The sequence below is a fragment of the Erythrolamprus reginae genome, chromosome 2 (genome assembly GCF_031021105.1).
Source record: "Erythrolamprus reginae isolate rEryReg1 chromosome 2, rEryReg1.hap1, whole genome shotgun sequence".
Taxonomy (NCBI): Eukaryota; Metazoa; Chordata; class Lepidosauria; order Squamata; family Dipsadidae; genus Erythrolamprus; species Erythrolamprus reginae.
Window position 1 is genome coordinate 169,772,563 of NC_091951.1, and position 21,211 is coordinate 169,793,773.

Here is a 21,211-nt window from a genome sequence, read left to right on the forward strand (position 1 = left end):
ATATATTTTATTTCATTTAATATTATTTTATTAAGATGTTTGAATACATTTTATTATTTATAAGAGGTTGGGTGTCTTTGGAATATTCACTTACAGGAAAGATATAAAACAGACTTACTTTTCCTTCTCCTGTGCTGATGAGAACATCAATGGCGTATACTTCATGAACCTCAAACTCTGCTTTTTCATGGTCCTTTCTGGATGAGGAATAAACATATAAAGACCATTTCCATCAAACAGGGTTTGGAAAGTTGCAGAATAATAAACCACTAATTGAAAATCTGGATTCTATTTCATTTTCAATCAAAATTCTTTTTTTTTAAAAAAAAAAACCTCGCAAATTATTCTCAAAATGGGTGAGCATCAGTTCTAAACTGTCTCATACCGTTGTTGGTCTGTAGGGTTCTGGATGATGGTCTTCTCTCCATCTATCACATGCTGTTTTAGCTGGTGTGATAGCATCCCTAACAAGAAAAGAGCTTATGTCAGTACGGTACGGGAGGCTTATCTGCTAAGATTTTAAGGCATCCTGTGTTTTGAAATCAAAACTTATATCAGAAATACGTTTTTGCTTAAACGTGTTGTCTGTTGTAAGCCACCCAGAGTCCTTAGGGAGTTGGGTGGCATATAAATTAAATTAAACTAATAAGTAAAATAGACATCTGGCTATCCTCATTATAAATTCAATTCAATTCAATTCAATTCAATTTATTAGATTTGTATGCCGCCCCTCTCCGAAGACTCGGGGCGGCTCACAATAATAAAAACAATATTCCAGTGAAAACAAATCTAATATTAAAAAGCACATAAAACCCTATCATATTTTTAAAAAGCAAACAATACATACCCAAACATAAATATAAAAAAGCCTGGGGGAAAGGTGTCTCAACTCCCCCATGCCTGGCGGTATATCAAAGCAAAGCATAGCTGATGTAGGAAAATATGATATTGTTGCTACTGGTAGTTGGCAGTAAAATACTTTGAAATTACTCAGAGGTCATCTTTACATTTTATTACCCTAAATCAGTGCTTCTCAATTATTTTCTGTTACACCCCCACTAAGCAGAAGTAAACATTTCGCGCAAACACACCCTCCCCCAATTCTCCATGGATGATTGTTTGCAATATTCGACACTTTTTCGCTGAAAAACCTCAAGCAATTTATCAGCATGATTGGACTGTAACGTGTTTTAAGTGAACCTTAATTTATTTGGCTTCATGATGTCCACTGCCAACATTTTTAGATACAGTAAACATATCAGTCTTTCCTCGTCTCCCACCGTAGTCACAATGCTACATATGCTTCCTCGTCATAGCTTTCGGGAGACTTACGTTTGTCTCATTATCTCCCCCTCTCTCCTCCTTTCTTTTCATCTCTGTTAAATATTTTTCCATGGTGTCTCTTAAGGGTTTATTATCTGCACTTCATATCTCCTGCTCTGTGCTATTGTTCGGTGCAAAAAAGCCCCTACTCGCTGCAGCAAAAAAATCACACATTCTCTGGGGTCACATGCCCCCCCCGCCATTGTTACCTCCCCCCTGGGGGGGCCGCCCCATTATTTGAGAAACATTGCCCTAAATAATGATACACAACTCAAGTCTAACACTATTATAAAGGCAGCTACAACCTCTATTATGTGATGTTTACACATCAGTTAAATTAGATGGTCTTAACTTCTTCTCTCTATTCTCCCAGTCTCCAGTGCTTCGCACACCCTAATGATTTCACCCTTTTTCTACTCCTATTCAATAATATTCTGTACCACATTTTTGCTCTCTTCTAGTTTTTCATCCCCACAAGGTTTTGCACTTTCATGTTGTTTGTCATGTAGCATTTTTGTGGAGTAAACACAATGCACCGTGCTCATTTTTAATATGATAAAATGAGTGGTAATAGGAATCTGCTTCTGACTGTATTCACTGATACAACGAGTGCATTTCTAAATATGTTATAGGTGGTCCTTGGGTTATGATCCGGCATTCAGCCACACTTTGAAGTTACCACTGAGCAAGTTATACAGTTAGTCCTCTACTTACAACTGTATTGAAGCCTGCCCATCTCTGGTCTCCCTGATGCAGTCATTAAGTGGAGCATGGAGTGCCTCAGGTATGAACAAAATTCTGGAAGACCTAGTGCAGGTGCCAGACGTAGGAGTCTCCTAAGGCTTCCCCCACTCCCAAAGGCAACCCATGCTCCGCTTCTTGCTCCAGAAGGTCCCTGGGAGGCAACATTAGTTGTGGCTATTCCCAGAATGGTGTCTGCTTCTGCGATAGGGCAGAGCGACCTGGTCTCCTTCCTCAAGATGACCTCCAGAGCTTTGTAAGAAGGTTGCATGGCACAGTGTCTGCTTCCAAAAGATCTAAAATAAAAGGTAAATAAACTGATTGCTAATGGGGGTGGGGGAGCGGAGAGGATGTTGTGAGACCTAGAAGAATGGGAAGAAGCCTTTGGGAAAGAAAGCCAGCTGATCTGACAGGAGGTTTCCCTAAGTATATGGTGCCATCCTGGAAGCAAGGTCCATTTTGGAGTGGCAACTAATTTACTAATTCCGTTCACTAATGGAATTAGTGAATACAGTGTTCCCTCGATTTTCGCGGGGGATGCGTTCCAAGACCGCACGCGAAAGTTGAATTTCCACGAAGTGGAGATGCGGAAGTAAATACACTATTTTTGGCTATGAACAGTATCACAAGCCTTCCCTTAACACTTTAAACCCCTAAATTACAATTTCCGATTTCCTTAGCAATCATTTAGATTATTGCTCACCATGTTTATTTATTAAAGCTTATTAAAAAATATTTATTAAAGGCAGATGAAAGTTTGGCGATGATATATGATGTCATCGGGCGGGAAGTAGGGAAAAAACCACGAAGTATTTTTTAATTATTTTTTTTAAAAAACCATGGTATAGACTTTTCGCGAAGTTCAAACCCGCGAAAATCAAGGGAACACTATATATACTATACTATCAAAAGGGAGAGGAGAAAAGTTTGAAATGTGTTTGTTCTTATTTGTTTTTAGTTATACGATGGATAGGTTACATAAGGGTTTTTAGTTTTTAGAAAAATGTATAAGGAGGGGAAGGAGGCACTAAGATGTTAGAAATATTGCTTTTATTAAACCCTTGAAGTAATATCAAACGTGGATTTAATTAGAAAACAATTGGTTTCTCTGGATAACAAAATTAGAAAACTTGCAACGAGGGAAAATGATTCATGCCAAAGTTAAATAGGAATTAAAGACTTTTTTGTGATTATATATGAATCGCTAATATTATACCGCATTTTATTGTACTGAAAATAGAAGGTATATTGTATTGTATGGGTGAATGGGGAGAGGAAAAAAATAACATTTTGGAGTGGCAACAATTCTGTGGAGCCACTCCCAAAATGAGTCCTGCTTCCAGGAGGGCACTATATGGTCTCTGTACTATATAATAGAGGGAGGCAGTATGGTGGAATGGTTGCTTCCCAGAGATTCCCAGTAAGTGGCCTGTTCCATGACAGTGGGGTGGAGAGGAGGGTGTGAGACCCAGAGAGGTGAAAAGTAGGCCCAAGGTCTGAGGGAATACAGCTAGGCGGAAAGAGGAGTATGGTGCATCTCAGTGGGGGGGAAGTTCTGAGAAACTGGAGTAGGACACAGGTAAGCTGGGGACAAGCTGCAGTGCTGGGCTGAGCTAGGCCTCCCTCCACAAGGCGCTCTGTATTTATTTATTTATTTATTTATTTATTTATTTATTTATTTATTCATAGAAACATAGAAGTCTGACGGCAGAAAAAGACCTCATGGTCCATCTAGTCTGCCCTTATACTATTTTCTGTATTTTATCTTAGGATGGATATATGTTTATCCCAGGCATGTTTAAATTCAGTTACTGTGGATTTATCTACCACGTCTGCTGGAAGTTTGTTCCAAGGATCTACTACTCTTTCAGTAAAATAATATTTTCTCATGTTGCTTTTGATCTTTCCCCCAACTAACTTCAGATTGTGTCCCCTTGTTCTTGTGTTCGCTTTCCTATTAAAAACACTTCCCTCCTGGACCTTATTTAACCCTTTAATATATTTAAATGTTTCGATCATGTCCCCCCTTTTCCTTCTGTCCTCCAGACTATACAGATTGAGTTCATTAAGTCTTTCCTGATACGTTTTATGCTTAAGACCTTCCACCATTCTTGTAGCCCGTCTTTGGACCCGTTCAATTTTGTCAATATCTTTTTGTAGGTGAGGTCTCCAGAACTGAACACAGTATTCCAAATGTGGTCTCACCAGCATTCTATATAGTGGGATCATAATCTCCCTCTTCCTGCTTGTTATACCTCTAGCTATGCAGCCAAGCATCCTACTTGCTTTCCCTACCGCCTGACTGCACTGTTCACCCATTCATTCATTCATTCATTCATTCATTGGATTTGTATTCCATTAACTGTACTCCAATTAATGACCTATAGTCATTTAACAAGTGCAATCGGAAGATCAGGGCTTGGGGTCATTAAGCAAGGCAATCACAAAGACCACTACAACTTATGACCGTAAAGGGCAGGCTCCATTACAGTCGTTAAGGACCACCTGTATTATTCTGCACCAACGTCATTCTTCACCCAGCCAACTCTTACCTTCAATTGGTGTGCAGTTAAACGAATGAGCAATCTTGTTCCAGGCATCCGTTACTTGTGAATTCTGTTAATGTCAAATATGACCATATAATGCAATTACAAACTGTGCATAATACTCTTATTTCCCATTTCACTCTTTTAGAAATGTATGACACAGTACAGTAATACCCCGTATTACGAACTTAATTGGTTCCCGGAGGAGGTTCGTAAGGTGAAAAGTTCGTAAGACGAAACATTGTTTCCCATAGGAAACAATGTAAAATGAATTAATGCGTGCAAGGGGAAAAAAACGCAAAAAAACGCAAAAACCCGCCGCCGCCTGGCTGTTACCTTTTGAAACAGCCAGGCGCTTCTCAGCGTTCTCCCAATGCCGAACCCGGAAGTTCGGCAAAAGTTCGGGTTTGGGAGGACGCCGAGAAGCCCCCCGGCTGTTTCAAAAGGTGACAGCCGGGCGGCAGGGCTTCTCGGTGGCCACCTGAACCCAAACTTTTGCCAAACTTCCGGGTTCGGCGTTCGGGCGGCGGGTTCGTAAGACGGAAAAAGTTCGGAAGAAGAGGCAAAAAATTTACGAACCCCGGGTTCGTATCTCGGATTGTTCGTATGGCGAGGGGTTCATATCACGAGTTACCACTGTATATGAATTTATAATATCCATTAAAGCACAGTGATTTTTTTTTTAAGTTCCTCATTGAAAACTGCAAAAGAGGCCTATGCTTTAATGATCAGCAGAGGCAATACATTTCTGCAAGGTCAGAAAGATCCAATCAATTACTAAGGGTGCACAACGTAACACAATAATATGAACTCCAAAGCCGCAACACAAAAAGTTGTTCTATATTCCGGAGGGGGGGGGGTGGAGCTGTCAATTCAAGAGCAAGTTGTTAATGGGCAAAGTTAAGTTTATTAACACCTAGGAGATAAGGGTGTATTAATAAAATGGAAAAAAGAAAGATCAGTCGGATTTTTTTTTTTTTCAATTTTAAGCTACTGAGTATTTATGCCACCGTTTTGAAAACACACTCAGAACATCAAGGTGTTTCCAGATAACTCAATTTTTTTGTTAAGCAAAGGGTTAAATGCTTACTGGGTATTGATAAGCCCTTTAAAGGCAAGGTGTGGTTCTCTGATCCTCTCAGACAACCAGTCATGCTGGCTAGGGTTGAGTTTTTAGAGGTCTGTTGGCCACTTTTGCTCTGCAATTTGAAAGCAACAGACTTTTATGAAGAAGGTCCCACTCCTCAATCTACACCAGGGTTCTCCAACTTTGGCAACCTTAAGACTTGTGGCCTTCAACTCCCAGAATTCCTTAGACAGAGCTGGCTGTGGAATTCTTGGAATTGAAGTCCACAAGTTGCCAAGGTTGGAGAAGTCCTGGTCTAGACTACACTCTAGATTTCTCCCATTAGCGCCTCTCAGAAAAAGTCAAGATTCTTATTCGTAGCTTCAGAATTATTTCAAGTCTGAACAGGAGCTGGAATGCCTTGGCCACCTTCCTCAAACTGCCACGGTCCATGTGAAAAGCAGCTGCCTATCATTACCTGGTTTCCTGGCTTGACCAAGCGCAGGGCAGCTTCGGCACAGAGGTGAGCGGCTTTTATGACATCGGCTTTGCGACCTGTCACCGGAGTTTCCTGAAATGGGGAGAGAAAATAATAATACAGAAGCATCCATTTTAAAAGTGTGGGGGGGGAAGAGAACTTTTTGTCGATACGTAAGAAACAAATCTTAAAACATTTGTCACATTTAAACATTCTGAATAGAATTTAGCTGCACTGTAGATAAAAGCTATAACCTGGCTAAAAGTGTTTTTTCCCCTGACTTTATGAAACTTTATCTTGATTAGACTCGAATGTTTTGCCACGTAAGACTTGCAAGACGTTTGGGGTCCATGAGATATTATTTTCCCTAGTCTCCTTCTGGTGCCAGATTAATACCTCCTATAGTTCAAAAATCCTAACAGCTGAAAAATGATAAATAATAATCGACATGGCCATAATTCTTTACTGATTTAATTATTTCACTGAGACCACTGGAGTTAGATGAGCATAATAAATTTGAATCAATGAATGAATTCAGAGAAGTCCTATTGCTTTATCTGCAGCAACTGACTGGAAGAACAAAAGACATCTTAATGTAACACCGCATGACTCATCCTTGATCTTTTATTATTCATTACCATCTTCTGTCCTATCTGTGGTTTTGAATAATTTTGATACCAACCCCCCCCCCCCCCCCCCCTGACTGCCCTGGTCAAACTGAATAGGACAAATCCTTCAAAAAGCCGTGAATAATATATACATAGTGATCAGATCAATCAATATAGCGGTTTGCTCTTTTGGACAGTGATAGAGATCAACACTATACACAGATTCAACTGCTCCCATTAATAGAGGCAGCCACAGGCAGATGACAAATTCACTCAGCATAAATATCTTCAATAAGAAATGGCACTAGAAGCAAATTGCTTGAATAAAAAACCTTAAACGTGGATACTTATCAAAAGAAAACCTGAAAGCCATGGTTTCATATGCCCACAACATGGTTTATTGAGTCACTTAAGCCAACTTGATCTAAGATCATGTTTATGAACTAGAAACATAGAAGACTGGCGGCAGAAAAAGACCTCATGATCCATCTAGTCTGCCCTTATACTATTTCCTGTATTTTTATCTTAGGATGGATATAAGTTTATCCAAGGCATGTTTAAATTCAGTTACTGTGGATATACCAACCACGTCTGCTGGAAGTTTGTTCCAAGGATCTACTACTCTTTCAGTAAAATAATATTTTCTCATGTTGCTTTTGATCTTTCCCCCAACTAACTTCAGATTGTGTCCCCTTGTTCTTGTGTTCACTTTCCTATTAAAAACACTTCCCTCCTCAACCTTATTTAACCCTTTGACATATTTAAATGTTTCGATCATGTCCCCCCTTTTCCTTCTGTCCTCCAGACTATACAAATTGAGTTCATTAAGTCTTTCCTGATACATTTTATGCTTAAGACCTTCCACCATTCTTGTAGCCCGTCCTTGGACCCGTTCAATTTTGTCAATATCTTTTTGTAGGTGAGGTCTCCAGAACTGAACACAGTATTCCAAATGTGGTCTCACCAGCGCTCTATACAGCGGGATCACAATCTCCCTCTTCCTGCTTGTTATACCTCTAGCTATGCAGCCAAGCATCCTACTTGCTTTTCCTACCGCCCGACCACACTGCTCACCCATTTTGAGACTGTCAGAAATCAGAGGTTACCTTTCCAAAATACCTACGGGGCTAGATATGGGAGAGAAACTGGCTGAACCAGGGGGAAGAGTGAAAAGGGGACTTAGTCTAGAAACCCTTCCATGTTCTGTGCTTGACTTCGATATTTCTTTTTGTCCTTGGGTTTATAATTGATCTTGGCTTCATTCCCTGCCTCTATAGCAGCCTCTTCCAGCCCAACTCCCCCAAAAAAGCAAGGCAAGAGAGGGCAGATGATGTCTTGGGTCTTTAAGAGCATTCATTGTCAATAGATACCTAAAGCTCCACTCTGTTCTGTGCCTTTCTAATTATAATTTCCCCCACTAAGTGACATTGGCCTTGGTCGTCTCCTGTGGTACTGGGTTTAGCGTTCCCTGGCAAGCCCTTCAATCATCTTTTCCTGACAACAGGATTAGTAATTGGGTTATTGTTTTCCCCAAGATCCCTCCATGGGTTTTTGGGTCACCCCACTTCCTCATGTCTGCTAAAGCAGTGTTTCCCAACCTTGGCAACTTGAAGATATTTGGACTTCAACTCCCAGAATTCCCCAGCCAGCATTCGCTGGCTGTGGGATTCTGGGAGTTGAAGTCCAAATATCTCCAAGTTGCCAAGGTTGGGAAACACTGTGCTAGAGTTTGTGGATGTTGCCCACACCATTACTCTGCCATGCATCTTACTCTCTGGCTTGCACACAGGCCTCCTCTTTTCTGTTTCCAGTTCCTTTCCTGGACAGACCCTTTAAAAAAAGAAACACCAGAGAGAAAGACAACGGCATTTCCACTGCTGTGGCCATCCGTTTGGAACTCCAGTGCAAGATCTTTCTACTCAGGGATGCCGTTTATATAAATTCCTTCTACTGTGACTCTTTGTGATTTCTCAAAGCTGCATGCAAATCACTTACTTTCGATGCCTCAATGACAAAGGTGTGTGCTACGTTGGCTATGAAACCATCCACATGGACTCCCAGATCACTGCAACACAAAGAGTAGAAGAGGTTTGAAATGCTTTTTTAAAAAAAATGAAAACAAGGATGATTCAAAGGTTTAAACCAGGGGTCCCCAAACTTTTTACGCAGGAGGCCAGTTCACTGTCCCTCAGACTGTTGGAGGGCCGGACTATAAAAAAACCCCTTGCGGTTTTCTTAATGCCGTCACCTTGAGGGAAGAGGAGGAGGTGAAGTGGAGCAAGTCTCCAACTCCTTGCCGAGTTTTCTCTTTCTTTCTTTCTTTCTCTCTCTTCCTTCCTCTCCTTTTTTTTCTCTCTCTCTCACTCACTTTCTTTGTATCTCTCTCTCTTCCTTTCTCTCTCTTGCTTTCTTTCTCTGTTCCTCTTTCTCTCTCTTGCTTTCTCTCTCTCTCTCTCTCTTGATTTCTTCCTCTCACTCACTCTATCTCTCCCTTTCTTTCTTTCTTTCTTTCTCTCCCTCTCTGTCCCTCTCTCTCTTGCTTGCTTTCTCTCTCACTCTTTCTCTTGTTTTCTTTCTCTCTCTCTCTCACTCACTATCTCTTTCTCTCTCTCTTTTTCTGTCCCTCTCACTTTATTTTTTCTCTCTCACTCTCACTCTTTCTCTCTCCCTCTCTCTTTCTCTCTCTCTCTGTCCCTCTCTCTCTTGCTTTCTCTCTTTCTTTCTGTCCCTCTCACTTGATTTTTTCTCTCTCACTCTTTCTCTTGTTTTCCTTCTCTCTCTTGTTCTCTCTCTTGCTATCTCTATTTCTTTCCCCCCTCTCTTGCTCTTTTTCTCAGTTTCTCTCTCCTTTCTTTCTATCTCGCTCTCTGTCTGTTGATCTCTCTCACACACACTCTCTTTCTCTCTCTCTCTTGTTCTCTCTTTCTCTCTTCCTTACCTCTCTGCGGAGGCCGGGGGCGGGGAGGCATGGCACCGGCACATCTGCAATGGGCAGGGGCAGCCACATCTCCCTTCTCCCACTGCCTATGTCTACCACTGGCGCCTTCCGCCAAGTTGGTGGCTGGTGCTGCAGGTTTCTTGGGCGGGAGCGGCCACTTTCCTCTGGGCAGTCCATCCAGGCGGCCGTAGAAAGTGCAATAATCTCTTTACTTTATACGGCCGCCTGGCTTGGCTGCCCAGAGGGAGTGGCAGCTCCCACCCAAGGAACCTGCAGCGATGGCTGCCGGCGGGAGAAGGAAAGGGAGCCGCGGCCGCTCCTGCCCGCTGTGAATGGACGGGTGCCGAGTCTCTCAGTTGTGGCCTCTCCGCCCCCATCCCCCTGCCAGCCCACAAGGGAATGGAGAGTGCGCGTGCACGTGCAACATTCAGAATAAGAAAAACCTTCGCCATTCAAAAAAAGAAAAACTTTAGCCGGCCTCGCACTTTCGTTGCTCCCCGCCCCCAACTTCAACACCCGGCTCCATGTAAAATCTCGTGTGCTGCCGCGGGCCGGATAAATTGCCTCAGCGGGCCGCATCCGGCCCCCGGGCTGTAGCTTGGGGACCGCTGGTTTGAACGTTGTGCATAGAAGTTACTTGTCTTCAGGTTTAGTAACCTTACTTTAGTAAAACTGAGAGTTCATGCCCTGCCAGCTAAACTGACAATTTGATAAGCATGACACAGCCAACTAACTTTATTCTGCCTCTGCCATTGGAAATCCATATTATGTCAATGGCAGTCCTGCACACTGTGTCAGGGATACGTTTCTGAATCTCATAGAGGCTCGTCCCCTGTCGCTCAGTTTGGTAAACTAAGTCAAAAACTAGCAAAAAAAAAAAAATCAAAGGCACTTACATTTTGATTAAATCACCATCTTTAAGGATGTAATCCTGGTCACTCTTCAAGGGCGAGAAGTGACAGACACAATTATTTACCGATATACTTGTGGGAAAGGCAATACCTACACACAAAAAAGGGAGTAGCAGTGAGTTCACACTAGCCCTGTAACATTATTATTATTATTATTATTATTATTATTATTATTACAATGTCGTTTGGCGGGCCCCATGGGAAGAGCCTTCTCTGTGGCGGCCGCGGCCCTCTGGAATCAACTCCCCCCCAGAGATTAGAACGGCCCCCACCCTCCTCGCCTTTCGTAAACTACTCAAGACCCACCTTTGTCGCCAGGCATGGGAGAGTTAAGATATTCCTTCCCCTAGGCCATTACAAGTTATGCATGGTATGTTTGTGTGTATGTTTGGTTTTTATAATAAGGGTTTTTAGTTGTTTTACTAAATTGGATTGTTACATGTTGTTTTTTATCATTGTTGTTAGCCGCCCCGAGTCTGCAGAGAGGGGCAGCATACAAATCCAATAAATAAATAAATAAATAAATTATTATTATTATTATTATTAATTAGATTTGTATGCCGCCCCTCTTCGCAGACTCTTCCCAACTTGAAATATATTGACTGTACAAATTTTATCACTTTACTGTTAGAGACTTGGTTTTGCTTATCCTTTTTAAAACCAAGACAGAAATAAGTGGAGTCATATTCTGGCTCTTCATATAATTCAGAAACCTTCATCTGCCCCATAAACTTCTCATTTAAATTATTTTTTTTCTGCTGACACTATGAGCATATAGTATTTACTAAAGCTGCACAAACTTGTCTTGTAACAAACAACAGCTTCTTTGGGCTTGGTCAGTATTTGGAGACAGACACTTAAGGTGTAACCATGAATAGCTGAAGAAGCATAAACTGTTTTTTTTCAGACTCTTCCCAAAGATTACAATGCAGGTGATCAAGCTACTTCTCAGTCAAGAGAGGAAGGCGAATACAGTGATCCCTCGATTATTGCGAGGGTTCCGTTCCAAGACCCCTCGCGATAATCGATTTTTCGCGATGTAAAAACACCATCTGCGCATGCGCGCCCTTTTTCCATGGCCGCGCATGCGCAGATGGTGGAGTTTGCGTGGGTGGCGGGGAAACCCGGATCTTCGTCTGCTCGCTGCTGCTGCGGCCGCCCAGCAGCTGATCTGCTCGGCGGCAGCAGCGAGGAGCCGAATCGGGCTTTCCCCTTTGCGTGGGCGGCGGGGAAACCCCGATCTTCGTCTGCTCGCTGCTGCTGCTGCAGCAGCGAGCAGACAAAGATCGGGGTTTCCCCGCCGCCCACGCAAAGGGGAAAGCCCGGCTCCTCGCTGATGCCCTCGCTCGCCCGCCCGCCGCCCGCCAGCAAGAGGGGGAGAGATAGAGAAAGAGAGAGAAGGAAAGAAAGAGATGAGAGAGGGAGGAAGAGAGTGTGAGAGAGGAAGAAGCAAGATAGAGAAAGAGAGAGAGAAAGAAAGATGAGAAAGGAAGGAAGAGTGACGTCATCGGGTGGAAAAATCACGATATAGCGTTTCGCAAAGAACGAGATCGCGAAAATCGAGGGATCACTGTACTGCTGTAATTCTATTGCACGCTCAGATGAAACAAACCATGTTTTGTTCAATAGAGTGGTCTTCCAAGTGTGTACTGGTTTGAAACATCAGAATATGGAACCAAAGAAAAGTCATTCAAGATACTCACTTAAATTAAGAACCCCATTTCCGATTACTTTCTAACACATAGACCAGATAATATTATTAATCTTTAAATAGGCTTACAGTCTTTGCCTCTAAGACTGACATTTATGTTACTTTAAAATCCCCAAGAACATTGATGGGGTTTGGTTTTCATATGTGAGTGTAGTTCAAGATGTTGATTATCACCTTTAAAGCCCTTCATGCCTTAAGATCTGGGTATCTCCAGGACTGTCAACTTCCACTGGTCTCTGCCCTTCCACCAAGATTTGGAAGATCCCTTCCAGGAAGAAGTTGCAAATCTTTGGGAAATTTCTGACCAATGTCTGTCTTTAATGTCTACCGCATAAATCCCAGCGGCCGAATAGGTCCCACAGAGTTGACCTTCTCCAGGTCCCGTCGACCAGATAATGTCATCTGGTGGGACCCAGGGGAAGAGCCTTCTCTGTGGCAGCCCAGGCTCTCTGGAATCAACTCCCCCTGAAGATTTGAACTGCTCCCCCACTCCTCGCCTTTTGCAAGAGCTTAAAGACCTATCTATTTCACCAGGCATGGGGCAACTAATGAATGACTAATTACTAATCTCTGACCATTAAAGTTATGAGTGGTTATGATTGTGTAGTATCGATTGTTTTTAAGATAATGGGTTTTAGTTACATTTTTAATTATTGTATTTGTATCTGTATTGTTTTATTGTTGTTGTGAGCCGCCCCAAGTCTTCGGAGGGGCAGCATACAAGTCTAATAAATTATTATTATTATTATTATTATTATTATTATTATTATTATTATTATTATTGGTGGATGTTGTTGTTGTTGTTATTATTATTATTATTGATGGCATTTCCCCCAAAATTAGATCAGTGGCCACGATCCTGAGTTGTCAAAAAACAAAAATAAAAAACCCGTAGGTTTTTTCATTATGTCTTTGTCTTTCAATATACTGTACCAGTGATGGCAAACTTTTGGTTCGCGTGCCAAAAGGGTGTGCAATGGCGCTAGCACACTCGCACCCACACCCTCCCCCTGCGCATGTGCATAACCCCCATGCTGTCTGTACATGCACTGTCCCCCGCGCATGTGCAAAGGCCTCACTGAAGTCTCCGGACTCATGAAGCCTGGAGGACGGTGAAAAACGGCCCAACTGGAAGTTGTTTCCGAACTTCCAGTTGGGCCATTGGGCTGTTTTTTACCATCCCCGGGCTTTAGGAAAGTCTCCTGAAGTCTGGGGAAGGCGAAAAACAGTCCAATGGCTGTTTTAGCCTGGGAAGAGCTAAAACAGCCGAACAGAAGCTAAAAATCAGCTGGCCAGCGCGCACATACATGCTGGAGCTGACATAGGCCAACGCCTCACGTGCCCTCAAATATGGCTCTGCATACCACCAGTGGCACGTGTGCCATATTTTCACCACCACTATGATATGCTGTATCTTCTTCCCCTTGACTAGCAATATCTAGATGTAAGTCGTGCTATTAGTCTCTGGGGTATTTTAGATTACATGTTTTATCCAATTACTGAATAAAATAATGTATGCAGCTCAGAGCTGCCTATGAGCCCAGGGAATAAGCAAATAAACAAACACTTGAGAAGTTCTGCGACGCTTCAAAATACATGAATTCAAGAAAAGGAAGTGGGGAAATTGATAAGCTAGCTGCTCACAGCATTAAATGACCCACTAGGACAGAACAAACAAAACTTTAATTCACTGTTTCAGTTAACCAGATATCACAGGTTTCTACATGAGTAGTATTTAGGTGATGCTTTCCCCAGCATGACAGACATAGCTTCCCAGAAGTTGTGACTTAACAAACTTACAAAACAACCAGGGCTGTGCAAAACTATGGATCTGAAAACCAAAATGAGATTTGGAGCACACAAGAGAGTATACACAATAACTGCTGGGAATTGTGTAAACCAGGGATGTGCACACAGACACAAAAAAGAATCAAATTACTGTATTGTACAAGGAACCACTAGAGTAAAGTGGTCTGCCATGATCTGTTTCATATGTATTGACTTGTAAGGTTCTTTTGCTCCAGACACTTGATTTGCCTATTTTAAGGAGTGATGTTGCTAGGGGGGGATTTAAAAGCCAAAGTGGAGAGATTTCCTTTACAACAAAATGCACCTGTGACAATAATATGGCAAGTCGTGAAAGGTGAATAAAGAGAGATCAGTTGGTCATTGAAACATCAAGGAGAGCCATACATAGTACAGAAACCCCCACTTTCACCATGAGGCCATCAGAGGTGGCAAATGCGGAAAAGTAGGATGGAAAAGAAAGTCAGGAAGATCAAGGAAGGTCGATCAATTAGATCTGTTACTCTGGGATCTACTGGGACCACTGAAGAAGCAGCTGGACAGATGGCAAGAGCAGCCATTTGGAAAAAATAACCTCTTTTGTTTTGAAGGAGGGAAAGGAACGATACTTTACTTCTCTCCTAAAATTATTGTAGGATCCCTCCACATTTTGTTTGAGACAACACTTGCAACAATTGAAGTGTTCAATGTTTTGTTTTTCTGAACTGTGCCCCATTTGAAGTGATTTGTAATTTGTTTCCAGTTTGATACAACCAGCCCCCCCCCCCCAAATTATTCTTTTCGTGCACACTTCTACTTTAAGCCAAATGTGTCCTTTTTCTGGGCACAGCACATCAGCTGTAGAAGGCAGCTATGCAAATATAAGGAAAGGGGCTGCATGCATTGCTCCACATCACATTTTACCCTTCAATTCTACAGCCTAGTAACTAGTACAAATCCCACAAAGAAAGTTAAGAGATGGAAAACTGGGTGGGCTTTGCTGGTAACAGTAAATATTTTGGCTATATTCCAATAATTCCTATATCAACACCTCTACATACTTTAATGCACAAAATCACACAATTTAAATAGGGAACAACTGCAGCTGTGTAATACCTTTCTTTATATCTTTCTCTTTCTTGAAGATTTTGCCAGTTTCTTCCATGATCATGACATCTCCTTTCTCACATAAGCTGAGGACGGACACTCCAGATTTAGCTGCCTCTACCACCGTGCGCAAGACACCTGCAGTTCAACAGAAAAATAAACATCAATGTTAACCGATATTGAAATTTCACAGAATTTTGATACACAAAATTTGGGGGAAGATGCCACCAGGTATATCTGCAGTAGCTGTTTAATTTTTTCATCCATCTCATTATCAGCAAACAGTCTGCTCGAAAGAAAACCCTTCCCCCCCCTTCTAGTTGAAGGATACTGGTCCATATGTTCAATACATCATTTTAATTAACATTTAAGCATAGATTCTATTTTCAAAATGTGCCACTGACATCAGTAGAACTTCCTTTAGCCCAAATTTGAGCTGATTAGGATACAATTGAAAAAGACAAAGAAAACCCATGTTGTCTTTCTGAAAATTATAATAGCCCTCTCTGATTGTATTCAGCAAATAGCAAACTGGCCCATCTTTGGCCAGTGAGTTATTTTTATTTACAGATTATTTATCCTTACAATGCAACTCTGTGGCCATGATTTTCCCTTACTTTCTTTCACTTGAGAAAAATATAGTTTCCCAACTTTGAGCATTCTGTTCAATAAGTAACTTTATATGGGTTATGTCAGAAACGTTCTGTCACTTCAAAAAATGCAGCATAATGCTATTCTGAAATGCACTGTAATTCCAACAGAATTCTGGTAACAGCAGTCCCAGGGCACATTGAAAGCCACAAACTATACAATGCCACCAAGACTGTACAATAAGATTGCATAATATGTAAAAAACTGAGCCGGGGTGGCGCAGCAGGTAGAGTGCTGTACTGCAGGCCACTGAAGCTGACTGCAGATCTGAAGGTCAGCGGTTCAAATCTCATCACCGGCTCAAGGTTAACTCAGCCTTCCATCCTTCCGAGGTTGCTAAAATGAGGACCCAGATTGTGGGGACAATATGCTGGCTCTGTTAAGAAGTGCTATTGCTAACATGTTGTAAGCCGCCCTGAGTCTAAGGAGAAGGGCGGCATAAAAATTGAATAAATAAATAAATATGATTTTAACATTTGAATCCAGATTAAACGGTACGTCCTCATCAACTGACCTTTCAAAATGTATCAAATTCTGCCTTTATACAAATTAGTATGCACTGAATTAAGAGAACCGAACTATGTCAAAGCACTGTAAAAACTTGCATAGGGTGGTGAAATCTTTTAAGAACTCACTCTATCCCATTATGGTAGTTTTTCCAGTCTGGCATCTTTCTGCCCTCAAGAAACTCCCTACCCAATTTAAACTCACAGAGTTTTGAGAGCCTTTGTAGTTCTGTGAATTTAAGAAGCATCTTAGTAGCTACATAGGTTCTCAGGAGCTGCAGGAAGATTAGTGCATGAAATTCCATACAGGCCCAATTATAAAAAACCCAATAGACTGCCTACCAGAGGAAAATCCCTTCTTCTAAACCCAGCAAAGAACAGCTCTCTATTTTCCACCAGTCTCTCCCAGTAGGCAAGTAATTTATTTTTTGCAGGTTAGTTAATTCTTGGGTGCTTATTTCCATTAAAATAAGACCTCTATTAAATAAAGGCTTCAACAACATCTAGCAATAAGGACACGTGGTTAATTTATGCAAAACGCCAGAGTTTCAGAACTGAACACATCTGTCAGTACATTTTATATTTGGTACTAAAAACCAATGCCAGACAGGTTAATTTTTCGTGATCCTCCAAATTATTTTAGGTTAAGTATAATCACCTAAATATACGTTAACACACAATTCAAAACAACTTAGGTGATCTCAGTTGGCTGCATAAATAATTTCATTCTTCAGTTAAGTTAGGATGTGTATTTTATGCCACTCCCAACATGCCTGCTGAAAAGGCAAAGGAAAGGGTCCCGTCGACCAAACAATGTTGGCTGGCGGGACCTAGGGGAAGAGCCTTCGGGGGGGGGGGAGCCCTCTGGAATCAGCTCCAAACCCCCCCCCCCCGAGATTCCCATTGCCCCCACCCTCATCGTCTTCCAAAGAGTTTAAAAACTCATCTTTGCCACCAGGCTTGGGGTTTTTAGATCTTCCCTCCTGACCAATGAATGTTTTCAGTATGATTGTTGAATGATTGTTTTAGTTAGAATTTTAATGATTGTTTTAATTAGAATTTTAATGATTGTTTTAATGTATTATTCATTGGATTCATATTATTTGTTCTGTTTTTGTACATGCTGTGAATCGCCCGAGTCCTCGGAGAGGAGCGGCATACAAAAATAAATAAATAAATAAATAAATAAATAAATAACCCCCACCTCCAGGAAAAATGATTATTGAGAAATAAGATTTCTCTCTGTGTGTGTATGTATGTCTTTTAACTGGGCAAACAAATGTAAAGCTTTAACATCTGCAACTAAGCCTTTCCATCCTTTCTTTGGATTCTGAAATGTTTCCCACTAACATTTTTTTGCTATGGCACATCTGCACCAAGCGCTTATCTCAAAGCGGACAAAGTCCAAAGCTGGAGCCAAAAAAACCCACCACTTTTTTTAAAAACAAAAAACAAAAACGTAAGCCGGATGTATCTCTAATGCAGTGTTTCCCAACCTTGGTAACTCGAAGATATTTGGACTTCAACTCCCAGAATTCCTGGCTGGGGAATTCTGGGAGTTGAAGTCCAAATATCTTCAAGTTGCCAAGGTTGGGAAACACTGCTCTAATGAAGCAAGCCAGGTATTTGATTACTCAATCTGTCCCTGCCTATTTGTTGGCACTATAAAATCCACCAGGGCTGATTGGAGGGGAGCAAGAGAGAGAGTCAAGTGTGCTATATATACATATGCTTGGTTTGCCTCCATCTCTCCTCCTCTCCCCCCCCCCCCCAACCAGAGGCCACAAGTTATGGCTGAGCTGTAATAAAAGACTTCCCTTCGCCAATCGCCCGCGCCGGCCTAAAGGATCAGCTTCCTCGAATGCGGTGCGTTTTAAGGTGATCTGATCCAAATAGGACATTCTTCCTTAAACAAAAGGGGGGGGGAGGGGAAAAAACCTGGGAGGCCGCCAGGACGTCGGAAGAGAGCGAGCGAGCGCCAGCAGCAGTAGCAGCACATGGCAAGTCCCAGACCATGTGCCTGGTTGCAATTCTCGGGAGGAGGACGGCGTCTCCATTCAGCACCCCCCCCCATGGTGCGGGGTGAAGGGGTGGGCATGAAATCGGGGATTCCTCCTGCCCACCCTTCCAAAGAACCCAATCACCTAATAAAAGGCTTTAAAAAACAACAACCAGTAAAGTACTGTATTGCAAGGAGTTGGAGGTTAACAAGCGAGAAAGTCCCACTCCTTGTCCTCTGCCCCCCCATCCAAGCAAAGGGGGATTAATTCAACTAAAACTATATTTCCCTTCTAGGATTTTTTTTAAATGGGGGGGGGGGGAACTGAAGTTGGAGACATAAAAAAAGAACATAAAGATGGGGAAATATATATTTGTATATATATATATGTGTGTGTGTGTGTGTAACATATTTGTGCTGATAATGAAAAGGAAGGGAAACCAGTATAGATCTATTTCAAGCTATCAGCTACCCATATCCTTACACATACACACACATATATAGATGTGTATATGTGTGTGTAACATATTTTTGCTGATAATGAAAAGGGAGACTTATAGATCTATTTCAAGCTATTTTGCTCCCATCAGCTACCCATATCCTTACACACACACACACACATAGATGTGTATAGGTGAGTGTAACATATTTTTGCTGATAATGAAAAGGGAGACTTATTTCAAGTTGTTTTGCTCTCATCAGCTACCCATACCCTTATACACACAAACACACACACATATATAGAAAGAGAGAGATTTAAAAAGTACACAGGAGAGAGATCGAGGATCACGGGCAGCTGGACTCTCCTGGAAGATCGCCCCAAGGGCGATTGTCCCACCCTCGTCCCGGATGGGACAGCTACAAAAAAGGGTCTACACACACACACACACACCGACCCAGCAAGTCGGTTCTTTCCAGCAGCCCGACTTGCACCCGATTACTGCCGTCCCGCCGGGCAAGAGAGACGCCTCCGGGATTCCCGCGATCTCCCTCCACTCCGCCTCCCCTTGTCACCCCCCCCCCTCCTCCGTCCACCCGCCATCCGTCCCGCCGGGGTTCCTGCGCTCCCCCGTGACAGCCCGGGGACGCCCTTCCACGTTCCACCTCCGTCCCAGCCTCCCCGCCACGCCGGGCCGGAGACTCACGGTTGGCGATCTCTCCCCCCATCTTGTACTTGTTCACCACCACGTCTTCCGCGATCGTCAGCTCGGCCGCTTCTTCCTCGCCCGACATGGTCGGACCGAGCCGCGCCGCCGCCTCGCTCGCCTCGAGCCTTTGCCCTCGCCACGCTCCGCGCAGGAGGAGGAAGAGGGGCGGGGGACGGTGGTGGTGGTGGCTGCCGCGCTCGCCGACGCCGCCGATACCGCCTCACCGAGACGGAACGCGAGACAGGCTGGAAGGGAGCGAGCGCGCGGGCTTTGCGCGAGGCACGCTGGGAAGCGTGTCCGCTCTTTCTCGGCGGCCAAGAACTACAGTTCCCGTCGGGCCGAGGGCCGAAGCAAGTTGGCGAAGCACGACGGGAAATACGAGCCCGCCTCGGTTGTTATTGTTTTCCTTCTGAACTAGCGCCTCCTAATGGCCGGAGATGAGATTTGCAGGCGTGCTCTTTCCCTTGGTTCTCTGGCATTTATTTTTAATTTGTTTTATTTATTTGTCAAACGTGTATAGGATAGTAGTAATTTGCATAAACATAAGTAGAAAGTAATGATAAAAAGAGGACAATAGGACAGTAGGACAGGGGCGGTAGGCACAGATGGTGTGCTTATGCACGCCCCTTACAGACCTCTTAGAAACAGAGAAAGGTAGATTGTTGACAATCTAAGAAAGTTTTTGGGGTTTGGGGAAGAAACCACAGAGAGAAGTAGTGCATTCTGGTTGCCCGATTTTCTCTTTATTTTGGCAACTGGCCGCTGCTTTCCCATGGAGCTTGTTTGCTTATCTATCTATCTATCTATCTATCTATCTATCTATCTATCTATCTATCTATCTATCATCTATCTATCTATCTATCTATCTATCATCTATCTATCTATCTATCTTTGTCAAGCATGTACAAGGTAGTGGGTGTTGGTGTAAACATAAACATTAGCAGGGTAAGTACAGGTAAATTAGGCAATAGGACAGTAGGACGGGGCGGTAGGCACGATGGTGTGCTTACGCACGTCCCTTACAGACCTCTTAGGAATGGGGAGAGGTCCAGTAATGGATTGCAGCCAGTGTGGCTGGGATTGGGGTTCCGGTGGTGGAAATTGAGGTGCGCATGCATCTCTGTGCTCCGAAGCATGAGCGCATGAGATTTGGCTTCTGCACATGCGCAGCAAGTGAAAACTCACATAAAGACACTCTCATGTGCAAAGTTTTGCTGATTTTGGCAAATTTGTTTTGCTTCTGCACATGTGCAGAAATTGGTTAAATCTCATGCATGAGAATATCCTCGTGTGAAATATTGCTTGCTGCGCATGCGCAGAAGCCAAATCTTGCATTGATGGGCGTGCCCATTGGACACTTTCGCACCTGTGATGATCCCAGAGGGAACCCTAGTTATGACCTATAAAGCCCTTCATGGCACCGGACCAGGATATTTGCAAGACCGCCTTCTGCCGCATGAATCCCAGCGGCCGGTTAGGTCCCACAGAGTTGGCCTTCTCCGGGTCCCGTCGACTAAACAATGTTGTCTGGGGGGACCCAGGGGAGGAGCCTTCTCTGTGGCGGCCCCGACCCTCTGGAACCAGCTCCCCCCAGAGATTAGAACTGCCCCCAGACTCCTTGCCTTTCGTAAACTTCTTAAAACCCACCTCTGCCGTCAGGCATGGGGGAACTGAGACATCCCCCCCTTGCCTA

The 21,211-nt window shown here is 43.1% G+C and overlaps 1 protein-coding gene across 1 annotated transcript in view; it reads right to left on the minus strand.

Annotated features, from left to right (window-relative positions):
- Window positions 1-19,841, minus strand: part of PA2G4 (proliferation-associated 2G4) — a 30,854-nt gene extending 11,013 nt beyond the window's left edge. Inside the window, exons 1-8 of the mRNA XM_070740368.1 lie at window positions 19,516-19,841; window positions 15,224-15,352; window positions 10,597-10,702; window positions 8,758-8,827; window positions 6,155-6,247; window positions 4,617-4,680; window positions 386-464; window positions 119-197 (exon numbers count right to left, since the gene is read on the minus strand). Coding sequence (XP_070596469.1) covers window positions 119-197; window positions 386-464; window positions 4,617-4,680; window positions 6,155-6,247; window positions 8,758-8,827; window positions 10,597-10,702; window positions 15,224-15,352; window positions 19,516-19,603 — 708 coding nt within the window. The 5' untranslated portion in view covers window positions 19,604-19,841. The remainder of the gene's footprint in view (window positions 1-118; window positions 198-385; window positions 465-4,616; window positions 4,681-6,154; window positions 6,248-8,757; window positions 8,828-10,596; window positions 10,703-15,223; window positions 15,353-19,515) is intronic.
- Between the last annotated feature and the right edge of the window lie 1,370 nt (window positions 19,842-21,211).